At 39.3% G+C, this 12,374-nt stretch overlaps 1 protein-coding gene across 2 annotated transcripts in view; it reads right to left on the reverse strand.

The window, feature by feature from the left end:
• Positions 1-2,018: 2,018 nt before the first annotated feature.
• Positions 2,019-12,374, reverse strand: part of LOC115085728 (CMP-N-acetylneuraminate-beta-galactosamide-alpha-2,3-sialyltransferase 1-like) — a 123,351-nt gene continuing 112,995 nt past the window's right edge. For both annotated transcript variants that reach the window (XM_029592061.1, XM_029592060.1), the window contains exon 8: positions 2,019-5,711. In XM_029592061.1, the coding sequence (XP_029447921.1) occupies positions 5,541-5,711 (171 nt within the window). In that variant the 3' untranslated portion in view covers positions 2,019-5,540. The remainder of the gene's footprint in view (positions 5,712-12,374) is intronic.

Here is a 12,374-nt window from a genome sequence, read left to right on the forward strand (position 1 = left end):
GTGGAAAATCAAATGGTTGGCAATAAAATAAATAAATAAATAAATAAATAAATATAATTTGCTTTCCATGCTTGCTGCATCATTCCTAGGTTTTTAATAACATTTTTCCTCTCACCACAACTCTCAAGATATATCTTGGGGTTTTTTTTTTGGCTAAACTACTTGCTGCATTAGTCTTTTCCTACCATTTCAGTTTTTAATAATCACCAGTGCATCTGCTGCTGCTGCCACTCCAAGCCAGTCTTTTTTTTTTCTTTTTTTTTTTAATATTTATTAATTTTACATTCAATTTAAGCATTAATTTCTTAAATTAATCACAGGCTTTAAAAAAAAAAACAAATCAATATGAACAGCATAATGAGACATTCTATTACCAAATTATACACCATTGACTGAGTAATATAGTTAATCAAAGAATTCATAACATTATGTACTATTCAGTTAATTATCGATCATAAATTCCATACTTTAACATATTACATTGTTTTTATCTACCTGTATCTAGCCCACATTGAAACCAAAGTACACATTTCCAAAACATTATTTAATTTTAATATTTAAAAATACACATCTAACTGGGATTACTTATTTTATTGGAGGGAATCATTTCATATCGTTTTATGACTGGGTTAGTCAGGTTAGTCGGGTTTTGGAGTGGAGCTAGCTGTCCGTGGAATTTTACTCTGAATATATTGTGTTAATTGGTCTACATGTAAGAAAATATATGTATTTCCTTCATGTTTTATGAGGCACTTACATGGATATTTCAAAATAAACATCATTCCCATCTGAACTACCTGAGATTTTAATGCTAGAAATTGCTTTCTACGTCTTTGTGTAGCAGGTGCTAGATCAGGGAATAATTGCACCTTGCACCCCATAAATTCCTTGATTTTATTCAAGAAGAATTTTTTAAAAATCCAATCTTTATCTGTCTCTAACATAAAAGTTACTATTAAAGTAGATGGTACTACAGATTCTGTTTCAGATTTTTCTAACATTTCTGTTACATTTAAGTCCTTATTTTGGGGTTGGGCATTATTAACTAACTCCTCTATTTTTAAATTTCCAATGTCTCTAACAACCGTTGATTTTTTCATTGGTGGAAGATAAAACAATTTTGACATTATAGGCAAAGTAGCTTCTGTGATATTTAAATTTTCCATCAAATATTTTCTCCATAAGAATAATGGAGTCAGAATAGTAGATTTAGGAAAATTTATACATCTTATGTTCTTAACCCTAGCTACATTCTCTAAGTTTTCCATTTTTAATTGTAATAATACATTTTCTTTCATCATCATTGTCTGAATCTCCCTAGATTTTCCAATTTCTTCTTTTACTTTCCTCAAGTCATTTCTAACTATCTTATTTTCTGTTTCCATAACTTCAACATTCTTCTTTGTTAGTAAAACAATTTTTAATAATGCAGACGTTTGATCTCCCATATTTTTATTCACTTCATTTATAGCATCCCATATGTTTTCTAAAGAAAAATCTAAAGGTTTAACTAAAGGTTTAATCTTGGTTATAAAAGCACCCTCCTCTTCACCCTCTTTAACCTCTGCCTCAGGGCTAAGAAATGCGGTCCGGAACCCCCGCTGAACGACCTCCTGCAGTCGATCTCCTGCCGGCGCCATTTTCCGTACGGAAAACGATTCGCGGCAGGAAATCGCTCCCGGAACCCCGCTGGACCCCCAGGAACTTTTGGCCAGCTTGGGGTGGCCTCCTGACCCCCACAAGACTTGCCAAAAGTCCAGCGGGGGTCCGGAACGACCTCCTGCATCGAATCGTTTTGGTCTATGGCCGCCGCCATTTTGCGGCGGCCATTTTGCAAAATGGCGCCGGCTGAAGACAACACGATTCAATTGAGGGGGCCGTTCCGGACCGCCGCCGTTCCGGACCACCGCTGGATCCCCAGGTAATTTAAAGCATTTGGGGGGGGGGGTTCGGGAGGGTGGGGGATTTAATTTAAAGGGTCGGGGGTGGGTTTTAGGGGGTTTTAGTGTGCCGGCTCACGATTTTAACGATTTTCACGATAGTTTACACACCCAAACGGCAACAATACGATTTCCTCCCCCTCCCAGCCGAAATCGATCGTTAAGACGATCGAGGACACGATTCACATCTCTATTGAATAGGCTCACCTCTTTTGGTGCCAGCTTGTCTATCTGCTCAGAGACATTCTGCAAGTCATGCTCAGAAAGTCACTCAGAGTTCATTCAGCTCTGACAGGTCACAGAACAGCAGAGGCGTCTGGGTATTTTTCTTCTCCATATTGGTTTGCTGTTCAGGCATACTCCTCAGTCCACAAGTAGAAAACATTAAATACATCCAACCATGTGAAAATAGAAATCAGAACATCACGTGGAAGGCCAGGAAGATTGTTGAGATGCAGTGACCTCAAAACCCAGCCTTGCTTTCATTTTCAAGTAGATTTGACATTATAACTATGTCAACTATAAAAAAAATGCAAAGAAAGTAAAATCATATAGTTAAAGCTTTGATTAACTGTTTCTTTTTGTCTGTGTACAGAATTTGTTAATGTTTTCCTCTTTACAAAAAAATGATCTGTTTCACAAATACAAAGGCACATGTAAAACAGAAGAGCCATGCTCTCTCTCTCTCTCTGCCTTGCTGCAAATGCATTCGATAAACAGGACATTTCAAATGCAAGTATTTAGCATAAATCACAAGAGATCTATAGCAATATTCCTTCCAAGGGACTACTGGCATTGTTCAAAGACTTTCTTCTTGCTTGTGTGATGACTCTGCACTAAGGTACCTACATACTATTATACAAACAGTACTGGGGATAAATTTCATCCAGAATATATAGATTCCATATTCCAGCAGCCAAAGCTGTAGCTTGATGCATGCCCAGGCAGTAATAAAGGGCTGGGTATGAACTGCATGGTTGGGTGGTGACCACATCGTAACCAGAGAAAGTGCATTACAAGCATGTAGAATTCAACAGCCAGCGTGCTGGGCTCAGTGGACCTCGATCTGACCCAGAAGGGCACCTCTTATGTGCCCCCACAAGGTAGAAGGAAGAATTCTCAGCCATGAACTGTATTCTCAATGCTGCTATGCCATAGAGGGCCATGACTGGGCATGGAGACTGGACAACTACAGAAAGCCTTGCCTTCGAGCAATCTTAAACCATTGAATAAAACTAGCTAATACAAATAGATTGCCGGAAGAGACTGGGTGTGGTGGCTCAGCATTGAATGGCCATCACGATTGAGGGCAACCCCATTTAGTGCCAGCTTGTGGCTTTCAACTCTGGGCAGTGTAAGCTATTTCCAGAAGCTGAACGAGGCAGAGGTTCCTGCCTGTTATCATGGATTGAGCTTTTAGTTAATATTACAGAACAGCCCCTGTTTGCACTATTTTAAATTTCTCCTTGATTTTATTCTGTGTCATCTGTTTAATGGCAAGCACAGGGAGCAGTGCCCACATATCACTGCCACTTTTAGGTAGATGACATTTGAGGGCCTTTTTTTTTTTGACTCTGCGCATGACTGATGTTTGTCTTTTCTTTATTGCTGTCCTATTGACAAAGACTAGGGTTGTGCAAGCCAAAAGAAGGTTTTGTGTTGTGTCATTTGGGGGTCGATTTTCATGGTCGTCAATGTTTTCCCAGTTTTTTTTACATTTCCAAAACAGGGTGCACTATTTGCACTCTTCTGGAAATTTGTTTGCAAAATAGTGCATTAAAATCGATAGAAGAAAAACATGACATTTTGTGGGGTTTTTCCCTATCGTTTCATTTTGGAAATGACAACAACATCCCTAGCAAAGATCTGTTTGTAACCAGTGAGCTTCTCTTCATCATCCAATCATTGTGTGAAAAGTACCTAAACATGGATCAGTCTAACAGCGGGAGGGTGCATCCTGACAAGAAACAGCATGGGCCATAAAATCAAGGGCTTCTGTCACTCAACACATGCACTCAGTGGTCAACCGACACAAACTCATTATGGAATATGCTAATGTAAAGGAAGTGTTACAGCTTCCTAGCTTTCAAGGAATAACTCATTGGGAGTTCTCCCATCTTCCCCCAAACATACACATACTTTCAAAAAAGGCTGCAGGCTCTATAGTAAAACATATTAATGCCATAATGTAAAAACAAAGAGGCAAAAACCAATAGGAAAATAAGCAATCATCTCACTTAAACCTGGTCCATATTCCAAATGCAAGTGTAGCCCTGGAGGAAAGGTTCCCTAAATGTGCTACTACTGCTACTACTACTACGGACCTGTTCTCTTGTAGGTGCCCAATAGAAGGAATGAAGTCAGATAATCATTTAATACAGCCAAAAACAAGAGCACACTTATTTGGGCTACATGGGCTGAAACTATTTTTCAAAAATCGCTATATGTTCTTGTGACATTTCCACAAAGTATGGTGCACAAGTAAAAAGAGGATAAATAATGCATCTAATTATGTTTCTAACTGAAACATTGCAATCATAGACAATGATCCAAAACCCCGGTCATCATTTGGATATTTACTGTCACATAGGATTAGCATCATCTGAAACCCAATTAATAAGATCTGTAGGACAATGAAGACTAGAGATCTTTGATATTTATCACTAAGAGTCCTGGATCAAAATATTCAGATGGCCATATTTTGGGTTGCAATTTCCTGTCCCTTTTCTAACCCTTGCAAATTAACTAAATATTCCATTTTTTCCCCCAGGAGAGGAAGCTGTTAGTGGGTTAGGGAAAATAGACACTCAATTTTACCACCATCTCTTTTCCTAACCTGACTGACGGCACACTTTTTTTTTTAAAAACCTTCTCCTTCTTTTTGTTCCTCTGATGTGTTCTCACCACAATATCAAGTCAGAGGATGTACACCCACTTTTTGGGTTGCTCAAAACTTAACGCTAATTTTGGAGAGTGAAAACGTGCAACTGAGCAGACTGTATTGCATCGGCCTGACAGTGCCTTTACTCCTGTTCAGAATAATGGCAGAAGAGGCTTTCAAAGTCAGTTTATCATTAAATTCTCTTGAAACAGGTTCCAGAGAAATGTTCATGTAGGAAAAAACCCCCCACAGATTTGGACATCACTGCCTTCAGCTGGTACTGCCACTAGAGAGCTGTAAGGTGCACTGTACTCATAATTTAGGAAAAAATTAAAGATGCAAAAACAACCTTCGGTTTCTGTACCGCCAGGGGGCGGATCTCGCTCAGCGGTTCTGGCTTTTCTTTTTCTTTGATTTTCACATTCAAAAACCAGGATCAGATTCCCCCCTTTTTTTTGTTGTTTATAAGTCTATACTATTGTTCCTAGAACAGGGTATTCAAATGTTTAAAATTAGCACAGGTGTGTGCCCCACTGCAATAGGAAGCTGCATGGTGCCGACATAGTAAAAGGTGACCTAAGGCAATCCTAGCCTTAGGCTGGCAGCGTCCCAAGCATTCCTTTTTCCAGGCCATTTCCAACAAGCTCCTAACTGTTATGTGCTGGGGGTGCGCGAGGCTGGTGAAGCTATTCCTTTGTTGTACCCATCCTCTTCCAGGGTCATCTGCCTGAGAAAAATTGTATTTTGTTGATGGAGGAAAGCATCTGTGTGACATTGGTCTGAAAGATGTCGTCATGGATGTCCGACTTCTGAAATTCCAAGCTGATAATGTCTTCCCAGTAGTGGTGCCAATTGCCTTTGCTGTCTGCGCCGAAACCAAACAAATTCACCTGCATCACAAAAAAGTAATGAGACATGGTTAGAGGTCTTTTTTTTTTTTTTTTTGCATGGAGATCTGTGTGAAATCAGACACAAAAACATAAATGTCAGACCTCTGCAAAGCCCACATTTTGCCATCTGTCTTTGAGCACATATATTTTAAAATATTTTTTCAAGCGAATATAGTGCTCTTGAAAGTACTACAGTGACCAATATTGGAGAATAAAGAGCACCACAAAAGGTAAGCTCAGATAATGGCAATGCCAGCTTCCCCACACTATCATCAAACCTGCTCTGGAGATTCTACCTCTTATAGCTAAGGCTGAGAGGGTAATTCAGTTTCCAAGCCTGTTAAGATCTTACCAAGTAGTGACAGACTGTAAGGCTGGACATTAGACCACTTGCTGTCTTTCAGAGAGCCACATCCTTTACCCAATACCTCCCTGAGCCAGATCTGACAACCTGTTATGTTTTTTTGGGGAACTGCTTCCACAATCAAACCCCTCCAAATCTTACAAAATGCCATGGCTCGCATCCTTACAAACTCAAGAAAGACTGATCATATTACTCCCATATTACAAAACCTCCACTGGCTACCAATCACCTATCGCTCTCAATACAAAACACTCACTATCATACATAACACGCTATATAAAAATAACTCCCCCTGGATCGAAGATATGCCACACTTCCACCAGGCCAACCGTCCTACCAGAAACTCCCTTGCGGGCACCCTCCACACCCCTTCACTCAAAATTGCTCACCTCACAAACACCAGAGCGAGAGCCTTCTCCATCGCCGGCCCCACCCTTTGGAACTCCCTCCCCACCGAGCTCCGACTAGAACCTTCACTTAATCAATTCAAAAAAGGAATCAAGACCTGGTTATTTAAACAGGCCTATCCCAACGCCTCTCAACCCTAGCATTTGACTTCTCCTCAACACTCATTATTTCCCTCTCCCTAGTACAGTGTCCCCCCGCCCCCCTACACACCCTCCCTCCCTCACCACCCCATCCATATTATGGCTTCCTGATATTCAGTCACCACCTCTCCTTCCCATCGCCACCCCCTGCCCCCTTGTACAGTTCCTACCCCACCCCGCCTCCCCTATGCGCTTCATCCCCCACCCCCGCGCTACCCCCCACTTTGTCGTCTCTTGTATATAATTAATTTATGTCCAACTTGGTTAACCACATGTAATCTCATTTAATAACTGTGGCGCCCGTTGGCTCTACAGTAAAGTTGTCACCTTTTAACTTCCTATCCTTCCTCCATCTATCATTGTAATTTCCTTTCTCAGTTGTCTGTAAACCGACATGATGTTTTTTTTACGAATGCCGGTATATAAAAGTTATAAATAAATAAATAAAATAAAATAATGAAAATTTGGTTCAGAACTTTGGTTCATTTAGCCATTCCCAGAATCCTTAGCAGGTTGCTTCATACTGATACTGCTGAGATAAAGTGAACTTCTGACCACCTCAGACTCAAGAATGTGGAAGATCTGGGAAATCTGTAGGCTCTGCAAAGCCTATAATTAAAGCCCAGGAGGTCATCAATGGCAATATCTAAACCATAATACAAGCTTGGTTCTCACAGAAACCATAATACAAGCTTGGTTCTCACAGATTCCTATCTCGACTGACAGAAGCCAGGTGAACTGAAGATTGCAGGTGAACTGGAGATTCCCGGAGGTCAAGACTAATTAAAGGCTTGGAACCAACAATAGAACACAGACTAATCTATTTACAAAACACAGAAGATCACAAGAAAATATAGTGCATCAAAGCAATGCTAAGACAAAGGAACTTTTAAGGTGGGAGGAGGTTGTTTGTCAGGCTAGAAAAGTTCAGTCTATGACACTGTCATATTGCGCAAAGGATCCTCTCACAAGCATTTTCTATGTATGGGTTAAACCATAAAATAACAGCTTGTACTAGAGATGGCAAGACACAGTGTTGCTATGCCCATCTTGAAGGATAGCTCCTGTGCTTCCAAAGATATGAAATATTAAAATTATATTTGTTCTAAAATTCTGAGTCATATCTTTGTTTGAAAAAGTGCTGACAAACGTCTTATGAAAGTCTAATATTTAGACATTTTTGGCGACAGTACGAAGCGACATAATAAATAGCTGTTTGCTATTGTTCTTTGGCTGTAGTGTTAATTCTGGTGGACAGAATTGTACACTACGTTCTCGGACGTTTAATTTGGCTTTAAGTCCGAAGGAAGTGTTCCCAGGCTTAAGTGATCTGGAGGAAGTTACCCGGAAGATATTTGAGCTCAGAGAAGAGGCTTTAAGGAGATTTTCGTGCTTTCCCTGGAGGTTTGCGCATGATGGATCCATTTTGTAAGTCTGTATATTAATTTTCATAAGTGTGAGTATAATTTTTTATTATATATATATATATATATATATATATATATATATATATATATATATATATATTCTATTATTTGCTTGTCTGTGTGCACCTGTACAGTGTATAGTGATTGTGTGTTAAATCTTCTATCAAATATTACGTTTTAGGGTTTCTGTTTTAAAAAAAGAAAAGGAGAGAAAGGGGGAGGATCAGAATAAATTGGTGACTGGGATAGACGTTATTAAAGCAGGTCCAGATAAGGAAATTTCGAAGTTTGTTTGTAGTATATTTTTATTCAGCTGTTTCAGGTTTTTTTAGTGTTTAGTAAATTTTCAGTATACAGAGTTTTAGCTAGCAATAGTCGGTCTTTTGTCTTCAGACCACATGGCTTAGAAGCTTGGCTCTGCAGCGGTTTCAAGTTACACCTGTGAGGGCACCGGGAGCTGCAGAGTAAATGAGGTGATTTTTTTTTCTGTTTGAAGCTGAGGCACCTTTGAGAGTAGTGGTGATTTTTTTACAGACTGTAGCACAGTAGCTTCAAAAGGAGGAAGAGGGAATTATGAAAAGTTTGAAGTTAAATAGGGCAATAGGGCAAGTTTTCATAAGTTCATACTTAAGTTTGCTTTGGAGTTAAAGCATGATTGCTGTTAGGTTATTATTAAACAGACAAAGGAATCTTTTGGTTCTCTCAGGATAGCACAGGGCTGAGTGATTTAACCCTTGCCTGGTACAAGGAATCTTATGTTTACAGTAAATATAGAAACATATAAATGACGGCAGAAGAAGACCAAACAGCCCATCCAGTCTGTTTCTCTTAGCTCTTTGGTTCTATTTCCCATCATTAATGTAGAGATGCTCATAGTTTCATCTAAGTTTTCAGAACTGTGTTATTAATGAGAGTTTATTGTGAAGAGATTTTAGAACAATGTGAGCTGTGTTTCATTTCTGAGAAGTTCTAGACTTTCATCTGGTAAGAAAACCTGAAACTGTGTTTATTTAAAGCCATTCATAATTAGATATGATTTATCATTGGAAAGGGATGTATTGTGTTTTTCTTGTTTTTGAAGTCCCATGGAGTAAATTATTAGTGGTCAGCTTTAAAGAAATTTGTGTTGTTGAAAGTATGGGAAAGTGAATATTAGGGCTGAGGGGTGACTTGATGTTAAGAGGGGATTGAGGTTTATTTTTATGCTGGATAAGGGCATGTAAAGTGCTTTATCACTTAACTAACCTATTCATTGAAGTGTAACAGTTGTTTGGCGGGAGAGGAGGTGACCCCCCCTTAGGAATGTATTTGAGGAGAAAGAAAAAAAACAAACCTGTGAGCCAGTCACTTTTAAAATGAATTGCACAGTTCTGCTGATGTAAGAGTTTTGAGGTTTTTGTTTGATATTGTAAAGTGTTTGGTTGGGTATGTTAGAGGATAGAGTGAGTATGTGATAGAAGATGGACTAAGGGTATAAGTTATTTAATTAAACTGACGTAAGAAGAAGGAAAACAAAAAAGGGAGAAAAGACCTCATATGCCTACCATCCTGGCTGAAGTCTTTGTTAATTAAAGACCTTATGTTATATTCTAATGATGATAGATATTTCTCAGTTTTGCTTATATCTCACTAAATGCTAACTTTTGGAAGAGGGATGTGGTGTGCTTAACAACAACACAATAAAACAGGGAGATCCCTCATATATAATTGCAGGTTTTGGCTAATGCATATGAATGAGTGCCCAGGGTTGGGCACAGTAGGGAATTAATTGCTCTCGGGTATAACAAAGTCCATCCTTTAAGTGAGTTAGGAGTTTATAGCACAGAAAAAAAAAGGGGTTTTAGATTTGTAAATGGAAGTAGCTCTTATCACAGGGGACAGCGCCTCCTAGAGAGGGAACATTATAGAAAGGAAAGTAGCTTTATGACTGCTTTTTGCTTAAGTAAGGTATAACAGAATGCTGAAGTTTAAGGAACCTGTAATGTCATTTTTAAATTTAATTCTAATCATTATATTAACTGTCATATGCTAGATTTCTTTCCAGGGTATCAAGGCACAGGGGCGGATTTTCAGAGCCCTGCACGCGTAAATCCGCCCAAAACCGGGCGGATTTACGCGAGCAGGGCCCTGCGCGCCGGGAAGCCTATTTTACATAGGCCTCCCGGCGCGCGCAGAGCCCCGCGACTCGCGTAAGTCCCGGGGTTCTCCGAGGGGGGCGTGTCGGGGGCGGGCCCGGTCGTCGCGGCGTTTCGGGGGCGTGTCGGCAGCGTTTTGGGGGCGGGTACGGGGGCGTGGCTACGCCTCCGGGAGGCGTAAATCCCCCGACAAAGGTAAGGGGGGGGTTTAGACAGGGCCGGGTGGGTGGGTTAGGTAGGGGAAGGGAGGGGAAGGGAGGGGAAGGTGAGGGGAGGGCAAAGGAAAGTTCCCTCCGAGGCCGCTCCGATTTCGGAGCGGCCTTGGAGGGAACGGGGGTAGGCTGCGCGGCTCGGCGCGCGCCGGCTATACAAAATCCATAGCCTTGCGCGCGCCGATCCAGGATTTTAGCAGATACGCGCGGCTCCGCGCGTATCTACTAAAATCCAGCGTACTTTTGTTTGCGCCTGGAGCGCAAACAAAAGTAGGCTATTCGCGCGCCTTTTAAAATCCGCCCCACAAAGCACATCTGTTTCTGTTCCACGGGAGATGACGGTTACAGTTTTTTCCAGTTTGATTCCTTTTCATTTTTTAATAGATCTATTTTAATTTTAATCCTGATTTTTTTTGTTTTCTTTTGTGGATCGATCCAATACTTTTACATTTTTTAAAGTACTTTTTATTTTTAATTTTGAGCTCAAAAGTTTGTCAATTGTCTGTTATGTGTTAAATGTGTGATACTGGGAATGAAGAATGAATGAATGCATGCACTATGTATTCAGTTTTGTGAAATATATGTTTTAATGTAATGTCTGAGTATTTATGTTTATGGTTTGGACCAGTGCATGCTGCATTGACACAATGTGGACATATTATGCAAATTATATACTGCGAGTCCATGAAATATGGAATTTCCTTATTGATTAATTTGATCATTTGATTTCTTCTGCTTTCATTTAGGCTTTAATTTGTTCCATATGTATCCCACATAGTAAGGAGCTAAGAGATTCTGCTCTGCCATCACTGAATCCTACTAAAAGAACTATATACGCACTGACTGCAGAAATTATCCTTGGCCACAGAAGTTCTTACATACTATATGGACTGGAATGCTTACAATTTATACCTGATCTTTGCTTTTCTCTTTGTTCTGTGGGAGTGACTTTATGCAGAATCTAGGTTCTTTCATTCTCTGCCAGTACTTAGGTGTTCAAGTTTCATGATATCACTTGAAGTGATGCTGTTTTTATTAGTTTGTATGTTCCAAGTTTGGTAGAATTTTCCAGTCTTAGAATTCCTAATACTTATATGTATTTTTAGGCTGAATCAGCTAAATGAATATGTACTAGGTTTTTCTTTATCTTTATCTTTATCTATGGAAGCTGCTTTGATCACATAGAAGGTGATATGTCTCAGTGTGATTCAAATATGATAATTCATGGTTCAAGAGGGATATCATACATATATTTCTCTTCCACACCAGCATATGTTAAAATACATACTGATCTATTTGCTATAAGCTATTCCTATTCTTTTGTTCTGCACTTATGGTAATCACTTTGCTGATCTTTAATATCTCAATATCCTATCTTTTATTCTAATTTCTTCTCTGAATCCTTTTTGAATATCTTTTTCCTATAACACTATCTATTAGATTTTACCTAAAAACTGTATATTCCCTCTCACAAATATTTCTTAAGAGTGTAGCCTTTGATATTTATTATGAGATTGTTCTCCTTGAAACAAATACACACCTTATACATGAGGAGCACTGTCATAGGGATCTACAACTATTCTATACTATATCTTTTGGCATATTAATTGCTTATTGTTCTTTTCTTGTTATCTTGGCCCTAGCACTATAAACACGACCTGTGAGTTAAAATATTCTGTTTATCCTGCTAGTTTGTCTTTTTCTTTGTCCACTGTATTGGACTACTTTTTACATTAATTTTTCTGTCCCCTCTCAGGCTAATTTCTTTTTCTGCCAGTTGTTTAGTTTTTCAATGTTCTATTTCTCTTCTATCATATATTCGTACTAGTTCTTCCCTATTACACGTACCTACTTCTATCCCTGGTTCTCAGTATGAAACAGTTCTCCTTGCAGAGACTCACCCATTATGAACAGTGCAACAAGAATACATATATACTTTCTTCTTTAATGATTCTTTTAGTTCTTGCTTTATGCTAG

This window comes from Rhinatrema bivittatum, chromosome 2, assembly GCF_901001135.1.
Source record: "Rhinatrema bivittatum chromosome 2, aRhiBiv1.1, whole genome shotgun sequence".
Lineage (NCBI taxonomy): Eukaryota > Metazoa > Chordata > Amphibia > Gymnophiona > Rhinatrematidae > Rhinatrema > Rhinatrema bivittatum.